The sequence below is a fragment of the Haliotis rubra genome, unplaced genomic scaffold, assembly GCF_003918875.1.
Source record: "Haliotis rubra isolate DU_JTF1 unplaced genomic scaffold, ASM391887v1 Scf372, whole genome shotgun sequence".
Classification (NCBI taxonomy): Eukaryota; Metazoa; Mollusca; class Gastropoda; order Lepetellida; family Haliotidae; genus Haliotis; species Haliotis rubra.
In genome coordinates, this window is record NW_025767049.1 from 803,793 (window position 1) to 830,118 (window position 26,326).

The window sequence follows — 26,326 nt, forward strand, 5'->3', positions numbered from 1 at the left end:
AGTAACACAACAGAAACAGAAGGTAATATGACATAAACTCACATAACATGATTCTGTTACAGGCACTGGTCCTTTTCATTGAATCACTGTTTTCAACTTAACTAGAGTGTGAGCATTTATGAAGCTATACTATTCTGCTTTGCCCTATGAGTATCTCTCTGTCAGAGACCAGTTGTGCATATTTTGAATGCTATGAACTGAAAGAACATGCTTAATATCCAAACCTACTTTATTGTATGTCAATATCTTTTTGTTTGTTTTTATTGCAAATCAGAAAGGTCACTTTGTTATTCATTGTTTTTTGTAATATTGTCTTTCGTGGATATGGATACAGTTGTGGATCATTTCACATCTGACAAAATCCAAAGTTATGAAAGTTACTTACAAACACAAATACTTTGGATAAATATTAAGTGACAAGGGACAACTATTGTTGACGCAGATTATCCATACTATACAAATATTGTTAGCTTTGTGAAGCGTTATGTGAAACACTATTAAAAACATGTGAAAAATGCTGAGATCAGAATACATTCTCAACTTCAGATGTCTATTCCTATTATACCCTGAAGCAACAAACTTAATATATATGTTAGAAGGGAGACATGCCTCAATGTTGGACAAGGATGAGTTTAATGTTTTCAATTTAGTACTCGCACCTGGAAGATTCTGCAGTGTGATATTTTTATGGCAATATTACACTAGTGTAATACTGATAGACGTATGACGTCATAATGGGTTACAGTTATGATGTCACAATGCTGATACCTCTGTCACAGTGGTATTAGACCTTGCTTGACTTGCGGAAAGCTGAGAGTCATCACACAGTGGGCAGTTTCTATCAATTTATGTGGGAGAGTAATAAACAGAATACTAAACTCAATTCAGTTAAATACCATTTTTATTAAACTCATTTTCACTCATTTGATACTAAATCATTAACTCATTTAATAAAAATGGTATTACACGGAAGCGAGGTTAGTATCCTCTATATGTCTATATAATATGCCAACTTTCTTTTGCAGGGAATCACAATCAAACCTGTGGTTAATGCTCTTAAGATCGAGAGGGCAAAGGAGATTGACCCGACCATGAATGAAAGGATCCATGAGCGTGTAAGTAGGGGGAGAGAAAGGGAGACAGGCCACTGCACCAGTGATAATTATGATCAAGAGATGTGTGAAAGGGAGGTAACCCCTCTTGTCCTAATATCATGAGAAACATTAAGCATCAGTAAAATCACTCGTTATTGAGTTATTTTCTTTCTTCATGAGGGACACTAATTATTAATAGGAAGGAAATGTGGTGCAGACATAAAATGCATGGGTTTGGAACATGTACAGAAGAGGAGAGTTCTGAAATGAAAAGGCTTTTTGTTGAAGGAAATTGACGACTAAACATTATTTTGCCGCATTCATGACACCAGTACATTTTTTCATTTGATTACAATATCTAATGTCAATGGGGACAATGACCAAATATCAAATGTATATTTGTACACATATCCAATATGTTTCATCATGAAGCTTTGATTGACATTTCAGTTTATTGACCACCTGATGGCTGGGATTGAAGACGTGGTGGGTCGGACAGGACACAACTCGTTACGAGATAAGTAAGTGATATTGGGGTTATGTTTGTTGAATATTAATAAATAATTATTGTAATACTTTATTGCCCGAAAAAGGAATTCTTTTTACAACAGTGAGACATACAGCATGGTTAAAACAAGTAAAGCAAAGAACAACGATCACCTTAAACACACAAACAAATTAACAGAATGCGAAGGATCACCAGTGTATACTGTAAGAGGCTAGTAGACAAATACATATAAACAATGTGCCTAGGTCTGACATTCATTTCAAAGTTTAGTGCTATAAAGATGTTTGGGACCTTTTTGTACGAAGTTTAGGAACGAGGATTCTACGTCCAGATGGTGAAAGCGTAAAACAAGAATGTAAATCATGAGATGGGTCGAATAGAAGTTTGTTCGCAGACATAAAACAAGATTCTCATACATATAACAAATGGGGTTAAAATTATAAAGTTTGCAAACTGACATGAAATTGGATTTGTTTATACAGCTTGTTCTTTGCTTGATATTTTGTGTTAAGAACCGAGCTATGTATAGATATATTGTAATTTTGAAAAAGATAAATACATTGTCTTTGGAAAAATTCAGTTAGATATTGTATACTTATCATTTGCATATATGTAATTTGTCTTGGAATATGCATATACATATTTTGTTTGCAACATATTTGGATATGTTTAGATGCATTTGGTGTTTAAGAAAATGTCAAATATATATTGTGTTTAAAAGATGTTCAGTTTAATATTGTGTTTTTGAAAATGTGCACCTGGATATCATGTGAGGGACTAGTGGTTAAAACGTTCGCTTGTCACGCCGAAGACCCGGGTTCAATTCCCCACATGGGTACAATGTGTGAAGCCCATTTCTGGTGTCCCCTGCCATGATATTGCTGGAATATTGCTAAAAGCCACGTAAAACTAAACTCATTCACTAACTTACTGTTGTGTCCCCAGGTTTGAGCACTACAACACCAAGTACATCAAACCCTTGCTGCTGAGGGAGAAACCAAAAACCAGAGAGACCAAAATCTTCCAGGTGTTCACTAGACTGAATCTACGTGATGCCATGGACCACATCGAGACTCATGGCAACTTCTCACCCGTCTCCATCCCTGCTGAACCATCCCTTGCCAAGGTCATCCGCTCTTACTCTGTCGCAGAGTCTGTCAAGTGAGTTGCCATGGTTATCAAAGATCATGAAATGTGTCCTTACTGTTGATTAAGATTTACAAAAACTTTACAAAGTGCATGTGCATTCCTTGGCACTGGATAAACAAGTTTTTCAGTATCATTGTGTCTTTGAAAATATCCCTACTCTCTGCTTTCCATCAAGACCTATTTTTGCCAATTCCTCACCCATTTCATCATTCTCACTCACTCGCTCGCTCGCTCGCACATTCGCTCACTCACTCGCTCATTCACTCACTCACACCCACCTACCCACTGGGCAGTGGGGTAGCCTAGTGGTTAAAGCGTTTGCTCATCACGCCGAAGACCTGGGTTCGATTCTTCCGCCATGATATCGCTGGAATATTGCTTAAAGCAGCATAAAACCAAACTCACTCACTCACAATTTCAGCACTGTGGACAGTGACCCCCCGGTGGACTCCAGCAAGACCGTGCTAGACATGCAGTCAGTGGATGCTGTCTACAACGAGAAGCTAGCAGATGCTGGACACATTCACCATGTGCTGGAAGATGCGATGTTTAGGACGCGGAAGACGGTCAGTCAGTCATTTACACCATCTGTTTTGTTCATCCTGCACTCATCATTCTGGATAGTTCAGAGGTTAGGTTGGCGTTACTTGATATTCTAATTCAACTTAGTATGTAACACGAGTTCTGATTGGTCAATGCTATAAATTTCCGACCGTATAATCAGCATATACGGTCGCAATTTGAAAACCGATTCACCGAAACCTTTGAATGTATCCCTACACTATTTGGGTAACGCTGTTTCACAGGACATTGTCATTTGCAGAAGCCATTGGTCAATTAACTCCCTTATCCAGCTAAAATGGGTGGAATTTGTGTTAAAAAAGACAATACAGTATCATAAATTTAATTTTAAGTTCAAACAACTTACTCGTAACGGGCTGTTGACCCAACACTGTTAGATCATGAAACAAGCTTTATGACGTCATTATGGAGCGTGACGTCACCTGCTATGACGTCATTTGACAACAGAACTGATAATGGCCCGTAGTTGAGGAATCAGCGGGCCGCTCATTTCTGTAACTAGAGGGCGGTTTCATCATAATACCGTCCATTTTATCTATAATACTATGATCTATTCATCATTGTCAAATTTAATCTGTGTGCACATAATAAACGTGTGTAGTTTGAAAAGGGAACTACTTTTTCTGGCGATGGTGTAAGTTGAAGGTGTGATATCATTAACCTTTGACCTAGAGGAACTTTGACCTGGTTTAAATAATGAATTTCTTTCACTAAAAAACAGCGTAAAACGAGTTGAATTAGAATGGGGATAACTGTACTGTGTTTGATGAATTGGGGGATGTATACGGTGGTTATATAGATCGCAAATTTGGCGTTACGCTGGCTTCACGATATACGTCGCTAAATATGCGGCTATATAACCACCGGTATATGTCCCCAATTCGTCAAACACAGTACAGTTATCCCCTAAGCAGTGTTCAAAATGGGTCCCTGTTTTTGCAAATAATTTTAAAATCGGAAGTTTGTAGTCCCAAAATGCATCAGCCATGAGCCACACCAACTTCTTGTTTTCCTTTTTACATATTCTTGCTTGGGCTTGGTCTCTTTTTTCAGACCCGTGAATGTCCGGGTAAGAGGGTCTTCATCAACCCATGCTTGTTGTAAGATGCCACTTGCAGGATTGGGTGGTCAGAGTTGGTTTACGCATGTCATCCCAATTGTGTAGGTCAATGCACATGATGCCGATCACTGGATTGTCTTATTTCGATTAATTACAGACCGCCATTATATAGCTGCAGTATTGCTGAGTGCAATGTTATACAACAAACAAACAAATAAAATGTCTATTTTTTGGAGATTCAGCTTGAGGCTGATGGGTCAAGTAACTCTCATGAGGGAATTCTGGTTTAGAATGGGTACTCATCCATTATCATAAAAGACAGCAAATCACTTGGATGTCAGGCTTGTTGACTTTGTGTTCTAATACAGTATCAGACAGAGCTCATACAAACTACCTCAGCCGTGTCTTGTAATGACTTGTTTCCATTTCATCATCATATTGCTGGAATATTGTGGAATATGACATTAAACAACGAACAATAGAGGCCGTGGAAACGAGTGTCACAGAGTACGTGATCTTGTGCAACTGCACCATATTGCTCAGACAATGAAAAGCATTAATTTTTCCAGGCCTCATGCAGTTGAATTATAAGTATCCTGACAAATGACCATGTATTTCTGCTCCAGCATAATTACCAAGTCACATGCTGACTTTCAAACAATCAGTCTCAATATTTAAAAAAAAAAACCAAAACCTTGTAAATCATGTATACATGACAAGACTGCATAGTCAAGACATGAAGATGCTTGTGTTCACAAACCAGGCTTGTTGATTTATCATCAAGTCGAAGAGTCCTTGAGGGAATTATATGTTCCCCACACTTAACAGTTTATACAGTCATATACCATAGCTGTAGACACCAAGACGTGAGCCCGTGAGTGAAGCCAAACAATGGTGCCTTAACCACCAGGTGCGATTGCTACGTCATCCAAATAAGCTGAGAGTAAGGTTGCTTTAATGTCTCTTTCAATATTTTGAAATCTGATTCACTCCGACTACCTGCCCTTGCTAATAAAACCCAGGTAATAGTATTTTTAGCGATATAATGTAGTCATTATTCTCAGATATCTTCCGTTAAGGACAATTTATGTTCTTGTCAGACTGGTTTAGGTCAGCTTGTCCTCAGCTGTGTGACGTAAGGACAATGACTCCTCCAGCCAACCTGTACTATTACCTCAATCTAACCATGATATAGGAGTTACCACCCTTCCCACTCAGGTATTTCTGTTTTAACCAAGCCACTTTCTCGAGACGCTATCATGCATGTAGTTAACTACACTCATAAACAACCTTCAACCAGCTGATTGTGAGATTACATCAAACACGAAGCAGCCAATAAACCAAAAGACTTCTTGCTACCCAGGACAGAGAAACTGCAGTATCTAGCTGATCCAGTGGGTGTGTACTGTCATGTCATCTAGCTGATCCAGTGGTTGTGTACTGTCATGTCATCTAGCTGATCCAGTGTGTGTGTGTACTGTCATGTCATCTAGCTGATCCAGTGTGTGTGTGTGTGCTGTCATGTCATCTAGCTGATCCAGTGGGGGGGTGTCCTGTCATGTCATCTAGCTGATCCAGTCGTGTGTACTGTCATGTCATCTAGCTGATCCAGTCGTGTACTGTCATGTCATCTAGCTGATCCAGTGGGTGTGTCCTGTCATGTCATGTAGCTGATCCAGTGGTTGTGTACTGTCATGTCATCTAGCTGATCCAGTCGTTGTGTGTGCTGTCATGTCATGTAGCTGATCCAGTCGTGTACTGTCATGTCATCTAGCTGATCCAGTGGGTGTGTCCTGTCATGTCATCTAGCTGATCCAGTGGTTGTATACTGTCATGTCATCGAGCTGATCCAGTCGTTGTGTACTGTCATGTCATGTAGCTGATCCAGTGGTTGTGTGTGCTGTCATGTCATGTAGCTGATCCAGTGGTTGTGTGTGCTGTCATGTCATGTAGCTGATCCAGTGGTTGTGTGTACTGTCATGTCATCTAGCTGATCCAGTGGTTGTGTGTGCTGTCATGTAGCTGATCCAGTGGTTGTGTGTGCTGTCATGTCGTAGCTGATCCAGTGGTTGTGTGTGCTGTCATGTCAGCGTAGCTGATCCAGTGGTTGTGTGTGCTGTCATGTCATGTAGCTGATCCAGTGGTTGTGTGTGCTGTCATCGAGCTGATCCATCGATCTGCTGATCCAGTGGTTGTGTGTGCTGTCATGTCATGTCATGTAGCTGTCCAGTGTGTACTGTGTCATGTGCTGATCCATGGTTGGTCATGTCATGTCATGTAGCTGATCCAGTTGTTGTGTGTGCTGTCATGTCATCGAGCTGATCCAGTGGTTGATCCATTGTGCTGTCATGTCATGTAGCTCAGTGGTTGATCCAGTGGTGTGTGTCATGCCATGTAGCTGATCCAGTCTTGTCATCGAGCTGATCCAGTGGTTGTGTGTACTGTCATGCCATCGAGCTGATCCAGTGGTTGTGTGTGCTGTCAGCTGATCATGTAGCTGATGTAGCTGATCCAGTGGTTGTGTGTGCTGTCATGTCATGTAGCTGATCCAGTGGTTGTGTACTGTCATGTCATCGAGCTGATCCAGTGGTTGTGTGTACTGTCATGTCATGTAGCTGATCCAGTGGTTGTGTGTGCTGTCATGTCATGTAGCTGATCCAGTGGTTGCTGTCATGTCATGTAGCTGATCCAGTGGTTGTGTGTGCTGTCATGTCATAGCTGATCCAGTGGTTGTGTGTGTCATGTCATCTGATCCATGGTTGTGTGTGCTGTCATGTCATCGAGCTGATCCAGTGTGCTGTCATGTCATGTACTGTCATGTCATAGCTGATAGCTGATCCAGTGGTTGTGTGCTGTCATGTCTGATCCAGTGGTTGTCATGTAGCATGATCCAGTGGTTGTGTACTGTCATGTCATCGAGCTGATCCAGTGGTTGTGTGTGCTGTCATGTAGCTGATCCAGTGGTTGTGTGTACTGTCATGTCATGTAGCTGATCCAGTGGTTGTGTGTGCTGTCATGTCATGTAGCTGATCCAGTGGTTGTGTGTACTGTCCTGTCATCGAGCTGATCCAGTGGTTTGTGTAGCTGATCCAGCTGATCCAGTGGTTGTGTGTGCTGTCATGTCATCGAGCTGATCCAGTGGCTGTCCAGTGGTGTGCTGTCATCATGTAGCTCGTAGTGGTTGTGTCTGTCATGTCACTGCTGATCCAGTGGTTGTGTGTACTGTCATGTCATCGAAGCTGATCCAGTGGTTGTGTGTATGCCATGTAGCTGATCAGTGGTTGTGTGTGCTGTCTGTCATGTCATCGAGCTGATCCAGTGGTTGTGTGTACTGTCATGTCATCGAGCTGATCCAGTGGTTGTGTGTACTGTCATGCCATGTAGCTGATCCAGTGGTTGTGTGTACTGTCATGCCATCTAGCTGATCCAGTGGTTGTGTGTACTGTCATGCCATGTAGGTGATCCAAAGATTACTTGTGCTGTCATGACACCTAGCTTCGAACTGGGAATCGAACCCACACTCTCATAGTAAGTCACCCTATTCCCAGTGAAGTTAACGATTTGGACAATAGTAGTAAATGTGTGATGAGGTACAATTGCTGTTGAACATAGCATTGTTGAACTGGAGATCGAACCCACACTCTCATAGTATAGTAAGACGATTTGGACATGTGATGAGGTACAATTGCTGTTGAACATAGCATTGTCTGGGAGATAGTAAGACACGTATAGTATACCTGTGTCAAGACATTCAGTTGCTGTTGAACATAGCATTGTCTGGGAGATATAAGACATATATAGTATACCTGTGTCAAGACATTCAGTTGCTGTAAAACATAGCATTGTCTGGGAGATATAAGACACATATAGTATACCTGTGTCAAGACATTCAGTTGCTGTTGAACATAGCATTGTCTGGGAGATATAAGACACATATAGTATACCTGTGTCAAGACATTCAGTTGCTGTTGAACATAGCATTGTCTGGGAGATATAAGACACATATAGTATACCTGTGTCAAGACATTCAGTTGCTGTTGAACATAGCATTGTCTGGGAGATATAGACATATATAGTATACCTGTGTCAAGACATTCAGTTGCTGTTGAACATAGCATTGTCTGGGAGATATAAGACACATATAGTATACCTGTGTCAAGACATTCAGTTGCTGTTGAACATAGCATTGTCTGGGAGATATAAGACACATATAGTATACCTGTGTCAAGACATTCAGTTGCTGTTGAACATAGCATTGTCTGGGAGATATAGACATATATAGTATACCTGTGTCAAGACATTCAGTTGGTGTAAAACATAGCATTGTCTGGGAGATATAAGACACATATAGTATACCTGTGTCAAGACATTCAGTTGCTGTTGAACATAGCATTGTCTGGGAGATATAAGACACATATAGTATACCTGTGTCAAGACATTCAGTTGCTGTTGAACATAGCATTGTCTGGGAGATATAAGACACATATAGTATACCTGTGTCAAGACATTCAGTTGCTGTTGAACATAGCATTGTCTGGGAGATATAGACATATATAGTATACCTGTGTCAAGACATTCAGTTGGTGTAAAACATAGCATTGTCTGGGAGATATAAGACACATATAGTATACCTGTGTCAAGACATTCAGTTGCTGTTGAACATAGCATTGTCTGGGAGATATAAGACACATATAGTATACCTGTGTCAAGACATTCAGTTGCTGTTGAACATAGCATTGTCTGGGAGATATAAGACACATATAGAGTATACCTGTGTCTAGACATTCAGTTGGTGTAAAACATAGCATTGTCTGGGAGATATAAGACACCTAGAGTATACCTGTGTCAAGACATTCAGTTGCTGTTGAACATAGCATTGTCTGGGAGATATAAGACACATATAGTATACCTGTGTCTAGACAGTCAGTTGGTGTAAAACATGGCATTGTCTGGGAGATATAAGACACATAGAGTATACCTGTGTCTAGACAGTCAGTTGGTGTAAAACATAGCATTGTCTGGGAGATATAAGACACATAGAGTATACCTGTGTCTAGACAGTCAGTTGGTGTTAAACATGGCATTGTCTGGGAGATATAATACACCTAGAGTATACCTGTATCTAGACATTCAGTTGGTGTTAAACATAGCATTGTCTGGGAGATAGCATTGCTCATAGTGTACCTGTGTTTAAACATTCAGTTGCTGTTGAGCATCCCATTCTAAAGAGGAAAATGTATCTGTTTTATCAGAAGCAGCCTATTGTTGAGGATTCCAACTAACAAACTATGACCATGATGACAACCCAACTGTGATGAAACATAAATCGTTTATATTTCAGTGTGAAAAGTGATATCACTACAGTGGAGGACATTTACAGTTTTCCCAAGTAGAGTCTGTTCATTACGAGACATTGTAAATCTCAACACCTGAAATCTTATCTGTAATCACCAGTATATATTCTGACTGGCTGTTTATCTGCAGTGCAGTTGACAGTGTGCAGGACATCTGTGATCAAGGTAGGTATTTCCACCAGTTGTGTGTCGTCCTAGGACAGGTAGGTGACTATGTCTCTAGCCTCCCTAATACATGGTGATTTTGTCAGAGCCTAGGAATGTTCCATATAGGCTTATAAAAGTGTAAAACTCTGAGGCTTGCTGAAGAGTTTAAAAGAGTTATTGGATATGTTTGATATAAAAATACACTTGGGTTTGATTCTATTTATTATCCAAAATCCTTCTCCCAACCTGTGTCAGTTAATGAACAGTAAACCAGGGTCTTTGAGTTTACAAAGTATAGGCAACAAGCTACATTGACAGAGAGGTTAAGGATTACATTTGAATGTAACTGATGATATCTCACCCAAGCGATACATCTCCTTTGGAGGCTGTAAGTTGTCCCTTGTAATATAATGGTTGACGGGCTTGGTTAGGAATGGTCTCGAACAACCTCTTATGGTCGTCAGTGGCAACAAAATGGATCAGGCGGTCAGACTGAGTGATTTGGTCAGCGACCAGGATCTATGGATTGTATATTTCAGATTTAGTTATTTACGGAGAACTGCATTAAACAGACGGACAGATGGACGGACGGACGGACACATTCACACACACTCACACACATGCGATCTATTTAGAAATAACACATCCCAAAGTCATGTAATGTCTAATTTTATGTTTCTGTTTGCATACTTTCAGTTTGATTTGATAATTTTTGAACTGTATAGCTGGTAAACAAATGCAGATGGAGATATTCTTAATCATGGTCATAGATCTCCAGGAATGATGGATGTGGAATAGATATAATAAGGGTCAGCTTCTGTGCCTCTGGTATTCAGACCCACATATTCTTTCAGGGTATAGCCAATTTGCTGTTTAAACTGTCTCCATAAATATTCCCACAACACCAGCAGGAACCAGTTGCTGTGGTATTGTTATGTCTCAGTAAACTGATATGGCAATAACTGAGGAAATGTGACACTTGTATGCCTCCATGTGACTGTCTCTATGACATCTGGCTGCAGTGTCAGGATTTGTTAATTGTCAGGTGATTTTCAACATATGTTGAGAACATCTGTGCAGTGTCCATACTCTGTAATTTAGCAGCAGATTCACAATGTATGGTCGGAATGGTGAGAAAACTGGCATAAAACCTCACTCACTAACTTAGTCACCCACCCAACCTCACTCACTCACTCACTCACTCACTCACTCACCCACTCACTCACTCACTCACTCACTCACTCACTCACTCACTCACTCACTCACTCATGTTTTAAGCAACATGTCGGTGGAGTTGGGATGAAAAACTGACACAATTCTGGGGTTTCTGTTTTTGTTCTCACATGTTTGGCCATCAATTGGGGCGTGAACAAGTGTTACATGTATTTGAAGGACATGGAAGAATGTAACGTAATATTGGAGGGTGAAGGTCAGCAAAGTATGCTCCATTACAGAAACCAGTTTCACCTGACCTGTTTCTTTTATAAAGTGTTCAAGGTGTCCTTGCCGAGCAAATGACTGTGTAGGTTGATACAGATTCTACCTGACTTTTGTGCGTCTGGAGAAAAAAAATTCCATGTCGGAAAATGTCAGTCAAGGTACAAAACCCATTTGATGAATATTACTGACGCCCACTGAGATTAAAAGTAGAATATGCAGTAAACAATGTTTGAAAGTTTTTCAATCTGTATTTGATCCTTTTTAATGCCATGGAAACAAGATAAGCTGTCAGAGAATTTTACAACAATCAATCTACATTACTGTCAACCACCTGCAGAGTTTTGCTAAAAAAATCATGTGTCTTGCCAATAATAATCTGTAATTTTAGCTAATGAAACAAAATCTCTCTTGACACACGAAGAGAGTTGTGTGATGGTGCCCGTCTTAGCTCACCCTATCTGCACATTTGGAATCACACGTGTGAAACGTTCATAGGGGAAGCTGGATGGATGATCATGATCTTGTCAGAGACAAATGTCAAATGATGACATGGTTTTGAAATAGTTAGAAGAAAACAAATCTACTGAACAGTAGGTAGGTTCAAAGTCTGATATTCTGATACAGGTTACAAAGGAAGGGTAAATACTGTTGGAGAGAATGGTAGAAACTGTTGTCTTATGATGTGACGGGAGGTTAAATGGTGCTGTCCGGTGTTGTGAGGGAAGGGTAAATATTGTTGTCTTATGATGTGAATGAATGAATGAATATTGCTTTATGCCGCGTCGCCAATTCTTATGAGTGAGTGAGTTTAGTGGTACGCCACTTTTAGCATTATTCCAGCAATATCACGATGGGGAACACCAGAAATGGGCTTCACACATTGTACCCTAGTCTGTCTCACAGTCCCTGAACCACATTATTTTCCCTACAGCCTAGCCTTCCTTGTAGTGCTAAAGCCCTAAACGAAGCAAGTCTAGATTTCCCCAGGTTCTGAATCTCTGGTCTCCCTAGGACTCCTTTTCAATTTAAATGGGCTTGTTTGTTACTATCAAAATTATATATATTCAGAGACTAAGCCTTAGTCTAATTGTACCCATGTGGGGACTCGAACCAAGGTCTTCGGCATGACAAGCGAACGCTTTAACCACTAGGCTACTCCGCCACCCCGCAATTCTTAAGATGTGAGGGGCAGGTAAATAGTGTTAACTTATGATTGGAGGGGAGGTTAAGTAGTGTTGTTTCATGATGTAGAGGGAGTGTAAATAGTGATGCCTTATGGGGGAAGGGTAAATGGTGTTGTATTGTGTGGTGACTGGAGGTTAAGTAGTGTTGTTTCATGATGTAGAGGGAGTGTAAATAGTGATGCCTTATGGGGTGAGGGTAAATGGTGTTGTATTGTGTGATGACTGGAGGGTAAATAGTGTTGTTTCCTGATGTGAAGGAAGGGTAAATAGTGATGCCTTATTGGGTGAGGGTAAATGGTGTTGTATTGTGGTGACTGGAGGGTAAATAGTGTTGTTTCATGATGTAGAGGGAGTGTAAATAGTGATGCCTTATGGGGTGAGGGTAAATGGTGTTGTATTGTGGTGACTGGAGGGTAAATAGTGTTGTTTCATGATGTGAAGGAAGGGTAAATAGTGATGCCTTATTGGGTGAGGGTAAATGGTGTTGTATTGTGTGGTGACTGGAGGGTTTAAGTAGTGTTGTTTCATGATGTAGAGGGAGTGTAAATAGTGATGCCTTATTGGGTGAGGGTAAATGGTGTTGTATTGTGTGGTGACTAGAGGGTAAATAGTGTTGTTTCATGATGTGAAGGAAGGGTAAATAGTGATGCCTTATATGGGGTGAGGGTAAATGGTGTTGTATTGTGTGGTGACTGGAGGGTAAATAGTGTTGTTTCCTGATGTGAAGGAAGGGTAAATAGTGATGCCTTATTGGGTGAGGGTAAATGGTGTTGTATTGTGTGGTGACTGGAGGGTAAATAGTGTTGTTTCCTGATGTGAAGGAAGGGTAAATAGTGATGCCTTATGGGGTGAGGGTAAATGGTGTTGTATTGTGTGGTGACTGGAGGGTAAATAGTGTTGTTTCCTGATGTGAAGGAAGGGTAAATAGTGATGCCTTATGGGGTGAGGGTAAATGGTGTTGTATTGGGTGGTGACTGGAGGGTAAATAGTGTTGTTTCATGATGTGAAGGAAGGGTAAATAGTGATGCCTTATGGGGTGAGGGTAAATGGTGTTGTATTGTGTGGTGACTGGAGGGTAAATAGTGTTGTTTCATGATGTGAAGGAAGGGTAAATAGTGATGCCTTATGGGGTGAGGGTAAATGGTGTTGTATTGGGTGATGACTGGAGGGTAAATAGTGTTGTTTCATGATGTGAAGGAAGGGTAAATAGTGATGCCTTATGGGGTGAGGGTAAATGGTGTTGTATTGTGTGGTGACTGGAGGGTAAATAGTGTTGTTTCATGATGTGAAGGAAGGGTAAATAGTGATGCCTTATGGGGTGAGGGTAAATGGTGTTGTATTGGGTGATGACTGGAGGGTAAATAGTGTTGTTTCATGATGTGAAGGAAGGGTAAATAGTGATGCCTTATGGGGTGAGGGTAAATGGTGTTGTATTGGGTGATGACTGGAGGGTAAATAGTGTTGTTTCATGATGTGAAGGAAGGGTAAATAGTGATGTGGGGAAGGGTAAATGGTGTTGTATTGGGTGATGACTGGGAGGGTAAATAGTGTTGTTTCATGATGTGAAGGAAGGGTAAATAGTGATGCCTTTGGGGGAAGGGTAAATGGTGTTGTATTGTGTGGTGACTGGAGGGTAAATAGTGTTGTTTTCCTGATGTGAAGGAAGGGTAAATAGTGATGCCTTATGGGGTGAGGGTAAATGGTGTTGTATTGGGTGATGACTGGAGGGTAAATAGTGTGTGTTTGTTTCATGATGTGAAGGAAGGGTAAATAGTGATGCCTTATGGGGTGAGGGTAAATGGTGTTGTATTGTGTGGTGACTGGAGGGTAAAATAGTGTTGTTTCATGATGTGAAGGAAGGGTAAATAGTGATGCCTTATTGGGTGACTGGAGGTAAATGGTGTTGTATTGGGTGATGACTGGGTGAGGGTAAATAGTGTTGTTTCATGATGTGAAGGAAGGGTAAATAGTGATGCCTTTTGGGGGAAGGGTAAATGGTGTTGTATTGGGTGATGACTGGAGGGTAAATAGTGTTGTTTCATGATGTGAAGGAAGGGTAAATAGTGATGCCTTATGGGGAAGGGTAAATGGTGTTGTATTGTGTGGTGACTGGAGGGTAAATAGTGTTGTTTCATGATGTGAAGGAAGGGTAGTGAAATAGTGATGCCTTATGAGAGGAAGTTGTCTGCATGTCTACATTCATCCTTATGATGGAAAGGTAAATAGTGCTCTCTTGTGTTGTGAGAGGAAGATAAATCGTGTTGTCTGCATGTCTACATTCATCCTCTTGTTTCCCAATGTAAATGAGAATGAAAATTGCTGTATTCATAGATTTCAGCTGATGTGGAGAAACCTTTATAACAAAAAAATCCATTGTTTACACTTAAATTGTTCTGCTGTGATATTGTAGAAGTAACAAGTTGTCACCAATGGTGTATTTTCTGTGGATGTAACAAGTTGTCACCTAAATGGTATTCTACAGTTGTAAATATAAGAATTCATTAACTGTAATTGTAACAAGTTGTCACTCAGATAATATTCTGCTACAAGAGTTGAGGTATTCTGTGTAAGCAGTTAGTCATGAGTTCATCAGAATTATCTCCCTTCACACATACCCTTCACCACTTACATGACATATGACTTACATAAAACCGACATAAGGGTCATTAAGAAGATGGGGCAAAGGTATTTATAGAAACACACTAAATCAGACCTGTCCTAGATAAACTCTGAGAGGTTGGTTGTTGAAGTAGTGGGGCTGTTTTAAGAAATGTATGTAGAAATAGTGCTCAGTGCATCATCGTGAACTCAATTATTAATATGCACAAAGAACTTAATTAAGCACCCCTGTATTTTTGCAATGATAGGTCTTCAACACGTACATCAAACTTCTCATGGTGACCACAATGGAAAACCAGGAGTTTTTCTCACCTGTATGATCCTTTGACTCTTAACAAACGACAAAATGATTGATTGTATGATTATAATTGCTCATTTTAAAATAACATTGATTTTCATACAAAACTATGTCTGTACAAGTATGTCCGTGGAATGTTTAATGTTGAATTTATTGGTGACATTCAAAATGTCATTTTGCGTGTCTTACATGATTCAAGGTCAATACTGAGTGTAACGTCCATGTGACTGTATGACAACAAGTACTCTCCTCCTACATACCCCCTGTCAGGCTCCTGGTCCTCCTGGGCAAGGTTTGCGCAGATCGATGCTCATGCTGTTGATCACTGGATTGTCCGGTCCAGACTCGATTATTACAGACCGTCGCCATATAGCTGGAATGTTGCTGAGTGCGGCGTAAAACTCAACTCACTCACTCCTGGGCCAGGTTCTGTACAGGAGGATCCCTTTGTTGCACATGACGACCAATCATGTCCCAGATATGCTCCAAAGGGCAAAGATCAGGGCTCATTCAATTGTGAGATATGTCAGGGGGTGCTTAACTAAGTTCCTTGTGTATAGAATAGATGTTACTGTTACTCTGGCAGTCTTCTGAAATCTTCTACAGTACACACTTCCGATATGACATTCCACATTGTTCGGGTTGCAGTGCACACTTTGATGTGGCTTGCAGTGATAGGATTATCTGTTGCAGTGCACACTTTGATGTGGCTTGCAGTGATAGGGTTATCTGTTACAGTGCACACTTTGATGTGGCTTGCAGTGATAGGGTTATCTGTTGCAGTGCACACTTTGATGTGGCTTGCAGTGATAGGGTTATCTGTTGCAGTGCACACTTTGATGTGGCTTGCAGTGATAGGGTTAACTGTTACAGTGCACACTTTGATGTGGCTTGCAGTGATAGGGTTAACTGTTACAGTGCACACTGTTACAGTAATGTGGCTTGCAGTGATAGGGTTAACTGTTACAGTGCACACTTTGATGTGGCTTGCAGTGATAGGGTTAACTGCAGTTACAGTACAGTGCACACTTTGATGTGGCTTGCAGTGATAGGGTTAACTGTTACAGTGCACACTTTGATGTGGCTTGCAGTGATAGGGTTAACTGTTACAGTGCACACTTTGATGTGGCTTGCAGTGATAGGGTTATCAGTTGCAGTAATCACTTTGATGTGGCTTGCAGTGATAGGGTTATCTGTTGACAGTGCACACTTTGATGTGGCTTGCAGTGATAGGGTTATCTGTTGCAGTGCACACTTTGATGTGGCTTGCAGTGATAGGGTTATAGGGTTATCTATTGCAGTGCTAACTGTTACAGTGCACACTTTGATGTGGCTTGCAGTGATAGGGTTATCTGTTGCAGTGCACACTTTGATGTGGCTTGCAGTGATAGGGTTATCTGTTGCAGTGCACACTTTGATGTGGCTTGCAGTGATAGGGTTATCTGTGCTTCTGCAGTAATCACTTTGCAGTGATAGGGTTAACTGTTACAGTGCACACTTTGATGTGGCTTGCAGTGATAGAGTTATCAGTTGCAGTGCAGACTTTGATGGGGCTTGCAGTGATAGGGTTATCAGTTGCAGTAATCACTTCCTATATGATATGAAGTGATAGGGTTAATTGTTGCAGTGCAGTCAAAACGTCAGATATGACAGGTGGTGGTGTTAGGGTTAAGTGTTACTGTAACCACTTCCTTCATGGTATGCAGAGTTAGGGTTAACTATTACAGCATTCACAATACAGGAGAAGACACTGTTTTGGGTGGAATTTAGAAAATTTCCTGTCTGTAAAACACTTGATATTAATTGAGGCCAGAATGCGATCTCCCTTCAACTGCTGTGTAGCGAGCTGTGCCTTCGTAACAATAGATAGACTATCAGAGGAAAACTGTGCCACTGACGTCATGTTGTGTAAGTAAATGAGGGTGGGTTTTTTCATTACACAATGTGGCGAACATTTAGTTGGTCATGGGTCAGGAGCTTGATGGACTTTCAAGTGGAGAGTTCACCATGAAACAGATCTTATCAAGTAATACATACACACAAGGTCAGCTCATTGTGACCTGGTAATAAAATTTCCCTTCGATGGATCAGGAGTGATAGGCCTTTCAGCAAAATGTTCATGAAATGGAATTATTTATGTTTTAAGTTGGAATATCTGTGTATAGATCACTCCCAAAATAGAGTCTTGGACCACAAATTAGTAGTTGGTGGAGCATGAAAGTTTTATGGTCAAGAGATACTTTGCCTACACTGGGGTATTTGTTTGACATATGAGGTTGGAAAAACATGTAGTGAAACAATTATTTTAGAGGACATGGGCTGGGATTTATTGCTTGTGGAAGGGCTGTTGTGGAGTACTTCAAAAGAATGTTTTTCTTGTTGTATCCTGGGGAGGGATAACTTGATGACAGAAACCAAGTATTGTTTTTCGTGGGTTGTTGTTTCACTGGCTCAAAAATGGTTAAGACAAGATGAAAATGATATCATCCTGAAATTGTTTTTATTGTAAACATATTTTAAACATATTTGAAATAAAGAATAACATGAATATGGATTGGCACAACAAGCCGACGGCTTATGTAAGTGCCGCTCAAAATGATATCTTCCTGAAATTGTCAATCTGGGTACAACGTGTTTGATTTACATGAGGTACATGAGGTAGTGTTTTTCCCCTACTTAAAGTGAAGTTTTGCAGCATTAATAGCCAGAATCAGTGGCCTAGAATTCTGTAAATATGAATAAATGAAATAATTTGTTTCTCCCCTGAGAGTGACATGAGAAAGGCCCTGTTAAACAAATGAACAAAATCCTGTGTTTAACCCCTACCATAACAAGGCCATGTTAGCCTTTCCATCCACAGGAACTTATTTAAAGGACCCTTGTAACCCTTGGTGTAACACGACCCTGTTAACCGCTTCCTACAACAAAACCCCTTTTACACTATTTTCACCAAAATCATGTGTAACCCTTCCTTAACCCTTACTTCAGCCAGGCCCAATATGACCCTTATTTCAGCCAGGCCCAATATGACCCTTACTTCAGCCAGGCCCAATATGACCCTTACTTCAGCCAGGCCCAATATGACCCTTACTTCAGCCAGGCCCAATACTACCCTTACTTCAGCCAGGCCCAATATGACCCTTACTTCAGCCAGGCCCAATATGACCCTTACTTCAGCCAGGCCCAATACGACCCTTACTTCAGCCAGGCCCAATACGACCCTTACTTCAGCCAGGCCCAATACGACCCTTACTTCAGCCAGGCCCAATATGACCCTTACTTCAGAATCCATAATTATGCAGCTGGCTGACTGAGATGTTGAAGAGGTGAAGCAGTGAAGGGGTTAACGTGGAAAGAGAGGCCAATGACATTGATTCAGTTGTTACATGACCTGCATGGCAATGGAAGCAGGACAAAGTGGGCTTGTCTTCCTCCCAATACTCACTCATCTCAACAAGCTACAGTACAGTACATCCACACAACTCACTTTGTGATTTGCCATAGTTTCTACGAGAGCTACCTAACGTTGTCTATAACAAGCCAAGCGATCTAATCTGGGAGTTCTAATTCTGGGTTACTGCCGGCTGAATCAGGCAGTCAGTCAGTCCAGCAGACGGCAGACACAGGCAGTCCTCCACGCTTGGGGGACCAGTGTGTACAGCAGTGTACATCAGATAGCCAGTGGTCAGTCTCAGTGGCTAGTCACCGACTGAACAAGGAGGGCACTTGGTGGTTAGACTGAGAAACCAAGCAGGTAGGACTCCGACATGTTTCTGGATATTTCCTTGTATGTGTTGATCTCTTTGTACTGGTCCTGATCCGTGGCCCGGTCTCATATTACCTTAGTAAAACCACTGAGGTTAGTCTTGTACTGGTCCTGATCCGTGGCCCGGTCTCATATTACCTTAGTACAAACCACTGAGGTTAGTCTCCAGTAATGTGTAGAAATTTAATTAAGGAGTCCACACTGATTGATGGTGTTGTTTGTTGGATGTTTCAGTCCGGTGTTCCCAGTGCTGGCTACGATCATATACTGGTTCTACTCAACACATGTTTATTGGAATAGTCTGTTGATGTATCTTTTATTAAACAATGATGAGATGTGGGTCACAGGTCTTCTCACATAATTTCCATTAGATTTCTTCACACGTCCTGATAAAACAACATAGGTCATACAGGTTTTGATTCAACATTTTGTATACTGGAGCAGAGGAATACTTTCCTGTTCTTGGCATGATGCAAATAAACATCTGAACATTTGTGATTACAAGAGGGAAGTATAGAAAGTTTAGTTGATTTAACGCCACTTTTAGCAATATTTGAAACTGGAACATTGAAATGACAACAGTACTGTTTGTTAGAAACATTTTAGTCAGGACCTTGTTAGTTTTAATGGACACCATGGAAATAAAGACCTAGGCAATTCCCACACGTTGTAGCCATGTTGCTGTCTATTATTATCGAAGTGCTGTTTGGGCATTTGTGGTCTTCAGGTTTTTCAGTATTGATCTTCCATATGATTAGTGACTTATGCGCTTTAACCAGTTGTTAACAAACACTGGAAATACAACTCCATCGCATATTTAGATTTCTTCATTACAGGAACATTTGTGATTCTTTATTACAGTTTAAACACATCTATATCATATCTAGCCAGTCAACCCGGTCTTCACCCAGAACGCTTTAACCACCTTATCATGAACATTTGGTTAACATTCCAGCATTGAAACCACAAACTAAAGAAATCTATCACCTGATATTTCATGAAATCCCTCGAGTTTTCAGAGTAAACAGCTCATGTCATATTTAGACAGTATATAATCTTATCTTTAACATTCAGTTTTTGTACGCCAGGAATAATTTTGTGTTTGGAAAGTTGAAAACAGCTGTTAATACTCCAGCACAAGGACATGGGATTATCAGAGCAGCTTCCTGCTCCGATTGACTCACAGTGCACTGAGTGTGTTCTGACTTGACTCAATGTACTGGTAAACTAGGCCACCACTGAGGATGTCTATTGATCACTGAACTGGGAGTGTATTTGGGGTGGGCAGGTTTGTGTTCATTGACAATCTTTAAAGTTATATTATTGCCTACAGAACAGAAACTTGCAATCAGGCCTTATCACAGGGCATGTGACCTTACCGGTGTTGGTTTAGCAGGTACATGTCTCGCATTGCCATTAATCTGACTCCACGTGCTAAAGGGACTATTAATTAATTAATTACTGGTAATTAATAGACTATGACTCCCTCACTGTTATCTTGCACTTCATCACTTCTGCCATGTTTATTTGTTTTTCTGCAAAATTTGAGATCTTTCCTACTAAATATATTTTTGAGTTGTGAGGTAACACCATCAATCAAGAATTAACAGTAAGCATGTTAATTGTTAGGCGTGTAGCGAGCCAATTTTTTCGTGTAAGCCCAATATGTTAAAAAGTTTTATATTTAAACAGTATTGGGGGCTTGTCCAACCTTTGTAGCAACAATCATGTGTAAGCCCGGGCTTTTTTGCATAATGGTAGTTACGCCCCTGATTGTGTGTACATACAGTATTTGTTTCTATTGTGTGTACATACAGTATTTGTTTCTATTGCGTGTACATACAGTATTTGTTTCTATTGCGTGTACATACAGTATTTGTTTCTATTGTGTGTACATACAGTATTTGTTTCTATTGTGTGTACATACAGTATTTGTTTCTATTGTGTGTACATACAGTATTTGTTTCTATTGTGTGTACATACAGTATTTGTTTCTATTGTGTGTACATACAGTATTTATTTCTATTGTGTGCACATACAGTATTTGTTTCTATTGTATGTACATAAAGTATATGTTTCTATTGTGTGTACACAAGAACAGTACAGTATTGTGTCCATTGCATGTCAAAAATAAGAGCACAGTGTGTGTGTATATCAAGATGAGATATTTGTCGTTAACATAATTGAAACATGATTTTTATGGTAAGATACAGTTGTACATATGACTGATTTTGGCAGAGATATCTAATAGCTCAGGAAATGATTTCTAGTTTTTATTTATTAATTCATTCTTTATAATATTCATTTTTTTCTGCAAAGTGGTTGCATAACTGATTGTTGTTGAAAACATTGGCAGTACTTGATACATAGATAGTTTGATCATAGATGTAATTTTCAAGTTCAAATATTCTACGTAAAGAATCATCAGATGAACCTGTGAAGACCTGTGTTAGAATTGGCCTTCAGCAACCCATGCTTGTTATAAGAGGCGACTAACGGGATCGGGTGGTCAGGCTCAGTGACTTGGTCTACACATGTCATCATATCCCAGTTGTGTAGATTTATGCTAATCCTGTTGATCACTGGATTGTCTGGTCAGGCTCGATTATTCACAGACCGCCGCCATATAGCTCGAATATTGCTGAGTGCGGCATAAAACAACCAACCAAACCAAAATTCATGAGATGAAGTAATTGAGTGACAACAGATTCCTACAGATGTGGGACAACAACTACCAGCAGGACACCCCCAAGCAGTGAACACCTTGTGGGTAGGGCCATATTCATGTGTGCATTGTGCAGGAGCTATGACAATATCATAACTGTGGAGGAAACTACAGGAAAAACCACATTCGACCATCATGTGCATGGAATCCACTAAGTCATTGTGTGCAGGAGACCACAGCAGTGCATCATGTATAGTCTGTTACACTTCATTTGAGACCGATGAATTGCTCACCAACACAAAATCTAATAATTGCAACAAAACCAACTTTTGCACAGTCAAATGAAATCGACAGACCAACTCTGATGATTTGTCTCATAATTTTGGACACCCGAATTAAAAAGTTGTTTTACAAACGATCATAATTTTTGCTGTCACCTTTCGCTATTTCTTATGATGGGGGACTACTTGCTGGTAGAATAGCCAGGTGTGCGAGTTGCACGTGTGAAATTGAAATTTCACTATACATGCTTGTTGATTACCTGGCTGTTCTACCAGCCCATATGAAAATGTGTTTTGGTTTTGTTGCAAGTATCAAGATTATGTGTTAGTGAGCAATTCATCGGTCTCAAATGAAATCAAACGGACTACACATTGAACCAACACAAGGTCATTGTGTACAGATGAACCCCATTAGGCCATCATGTAAATGAGCAATGGGATATCACATCAGGCAATGAGGAACTCACATTAGGCAATCATGTACCAGTATTATCAATACATGTGTCAGTCACTCATTGTCTCAAGGGTGTACCTGATTAATTAAGTTGATGAATCCCCAATATGTAGCAGCCAGGCCTTGTGCACTAGAGATGGATGTGCTGGACATCAATTGGATGGAATGGCTACTGTTTCACTGAGATGTTGATGTAGTTACGACCTGCATGTGATGTATTGTTGGCATGAAACAGTTGATAACTTAATTAATTATTACAGACTGGTTAATTTGTCATATTACATGCCTCATTTAACTCTTGTCAAGATTGACAAGTGGTTTGTTGGGACCAATCTGCTCTGAAGCCCCTCTAGGACAAGCATAGTATACTGGGGACCTGTTCTTCGACTGAATATTTACCATTATTGCTGTTTACTATTTTATATCTTTCTTAATGTAGAATTGATGGTACTGTTAAAAGGGAGGCTCTTAAACTGTTTCTTGTTAAGAGACTAGTTTTGTGCAGGTAACATTACTTTCTTTAATGTGTTTGCCTAAGCTCCTATCCATTGTTGTGTGGGCATGTTCGTGCAGGCAATGTCAGTATGCAGCATGGCAACAGCTTGTCAATCGCCACACCTACACAGTGAAATCCCTCGAGTTGTCCAAACAAACAGCAGACCTTTGACTAATTAGATCAGATTACCTTGTGGACTGGCTTGTCAAATCAAGTATGTATTGTGAATGGTAGGCAATTGTTAATGATACAGTAAAGAGCACAGTTGATGGAGGATCTCATTAAGTCATGGTTACACCCACATGTTGAACATATTCCACCATATATGGATCAGTAGAGTGTTGAAATGGGAAAGGAGTGGAACAACTGAAATGTTTGGTGTGATATTTATTATTTCAGATTTCCCTTCTCTCTCTCTCTCTCACTCACTCACTCACTCACTCACTCACTCACTCACTCACTCGCTCGCTCACTCCACTCACTCACTCACTCACTCACTCACTCACTCGCTCGCTCGCTCGCTCGCTCACTCACTCACTCACTCACTCACTCACTCAATCAGACCATCCAAACAATCATCATCCTCATATAGGCATAACTAGCCATATATTAATGCCAGCTAGCTATGCTACAAATAACCATCGATTGATTTTCACTAGAAGCTCTTTGTCTTGAAACTAGGTGAAACATTCTCCGCTGCTATTATCCCTGTACATGCTAGAAGCACATTGCACATGGTAGACAAGACCTCACGAGGGCCAAATTATCCATGACACAAACACCTCACATGTGAGGGGTCATTAGACAAAGCATGAGGAGACAGCATGGGCAGGTGAAACACATGAACTGACCAACTATGGCTGTGGCCTGTTGATTCACAGGCATCTAGGTCAGGGATAAAGATTAAGGGTTGGGTTCAGCTGTATTATAGGAGTGGTCTGTTCATTCGGATCAGCTGATCAAATGGATCAGGCAGCTGCAGATTTGCTGATTAACGATATTACATGAAAGAATTCCCGCAAGTATTTCGCAATGAAGAACTTAAGGTGTGTTTAACAGAAAGGACAGGTAATATTTTAATGAATGTCAATGAGGTGTCATGTGTCCTTTGTTCAGTTTGTTGATTACTCTGAGAACTAGCCATCTGGAAGTGGGTTGAGTGGAATGAGTGCGTAGACAGTATTTTCTGCATGGAATCTCTCACCATTGCAAGCAACCAGACACTGATATAATAGTTGTAATAGTTTAGATATTACTATGTTAATGTCTTTACGGGTTCAGTGGATAAAGGGATCCTTACAATGATAGTGAAGATATACGTGTGATGATGATAATGATGACCAGGGTGATGATGATAACGATGACCAGGGTGATGATGATAATGAAGACCAGGGTGATGATGATAACGATGATCACAAGGCTTGTGTTGTGTTGTTTGTTGTGTAACTCGGCACTCAGCAATATTCGAGTTATATGACAGCAACCTGTAAATCATCTAGTCTAGGCCAGACAGCCAGGTTAATGTATCACGATGATGACTAGGTTTGCGGTTGATGGTGATGATGATGACAACGACAACTATGATGATAATGATGACGATGATGATGACAATGAGACCTGATTTCTTTGTCTTTAGGACAATGGGGTGGCCAAGTGGTTCATGCTTTTGTTTGTCATGGTCCTGCCAGTTCAATTCTGCATATGGGTTCAATGTGTGAAGTCCAATTTTTGTGTTGATATAGCTGGAATACTGTTGAATCATACTGATATTACTTTATTATTTTCAATATTTATGTAATAACTGATTGAGCCCAGCAGGTATGCAAGGCATATGTTTAGGTATGAACTTGATTAAACCCCAAAGAAGACCAGGTGTTCTGTGTTTAGTGAGGGCAGATAATTAACGAAAGATACATCCACAGATAACCAAAAGAAGGATGTATTTACAAAGATCAAACAAAATGTTTGTTTCTTCCTTTAAGGCAAATTTAACTGCTTCTGAAAAATATAATGTGTACATTTTTCAGATTTTTTTTCACATCCAAATGTACATTTTGTCTAGACATGTGTTGCACTATTGACTTTTGAATCTTCTTTGCTCTTAACAAAAAGATTGCAGGAAAGCTAAATGTTGTTTTAACGATTCTCACTGCCTAAAAATTGTACACGTGGTTCACTTTGATCTTCGGTCACTCAGTGGGAGTGAATATTTTTCATAATGCTGCAGTCAGTAATATTCCATCTAGGTCATGTTGGCCTAGGAATAATGGAGTTATCAGCACATATCAGCAATATTCCTTCCATATCACACTGGCATGTAAAATAATGTAGTTATCAGCGTCTATCAGCAATATTCCTTCCATATCACACGGGCATGTAAATAATGTCTTTATCAGCATCTATCAACAATATTCCTTCCGTATCACACAGGCATGTAAATAATCATCCAAATAATGTAGGTATCAGCATCTATCAACAATATTCCTTCCATATCACACTGGCATGTAAATAATGTAGTTATCAGTGTCTATCAGCAATATTCCTTCCATATCACACGGGTATGTAAATAATGTAGTTATCAGCGTCTATCAGCAATATTCCTTCCATATCACATGGACATGTAAATAATGTAGTTATCAGCATCTATCAGCAATATTCCTTCCATATCACATGGACATGTAAATAATGTAGTTATCAGCATCTATCAACAATATTCCTTCCGTATCACACAGGCATGTAAATAATGTCGTTATCAGCATCTATCAGCAATATTCCTTCCATATCACACGGGCATGTAAATAATGTAGTTATCAGCATCTATCAGCAATATTCCTTCCGTATCACACAGGCATGTAAATAATCATCCAAATAATGTAGGTATCAGCACCAATCAGCAATATTTTTTCCGTATCATGTTGTCCTCCAAAACTGTATCACAAGTTTAGGGATGGCCATGAAAAAATAACAGAGTTCTATTCTTTTAAAATAATGTTTTGATTGATTATCTTGTTGATTTTGTTAGGACTGATGATTTATTATAGACCATGCCACAAAAAATGTTATGTAATATTACATAATATATTCAGAGGTGTCGTCAGTATATGATACGGTCCTCAGACCAATCTGGAACCAATAATTTGTCAAGTACAGTTAGGTTACTGGCGGGAACCTTTTCGTACCTGAACGTCTGACATACATACCTTTCTAGGTCAGGCCATGGCTGCATTTG

The 26,326-nt window shown here is 40.2% G+C and overlaps 1 protein-coding gene across 2 annotated transcripts in view; it reads left to right on the forward strand.

The window, feature by feature from the left end:
- Nucleotides 1-26,326, forward strand: part of LOC124285988 (probable Na(+)/H(+) antiporter nhx-9) — a 72,278-nt gene that overhangs the window by 27,053 nt on the left and 18,899 nt on the right. For both annotated transcript variants that reach the window (XM_046722301.1, XM_046722302.1), the window contains exons 6-9: nt 1,026-1,115; nt 1,545-1,615; nt 2,548-2,763; nt 3,173-3,317. In XM_046722301.1, coding sequence (XP_046578257.1) covers nt 1,026-1,115; nt 1,545-1,615; nt 2,548-2,763; nt 3,173-3,317 — 522 coding nt within the window. The remainder of the gene's footprint in view (nt 1-1,025; nt 1,116-1,544; nt 1,616-2,547; nt 2,764-3,172; nt 3,318-26,326) is intronic.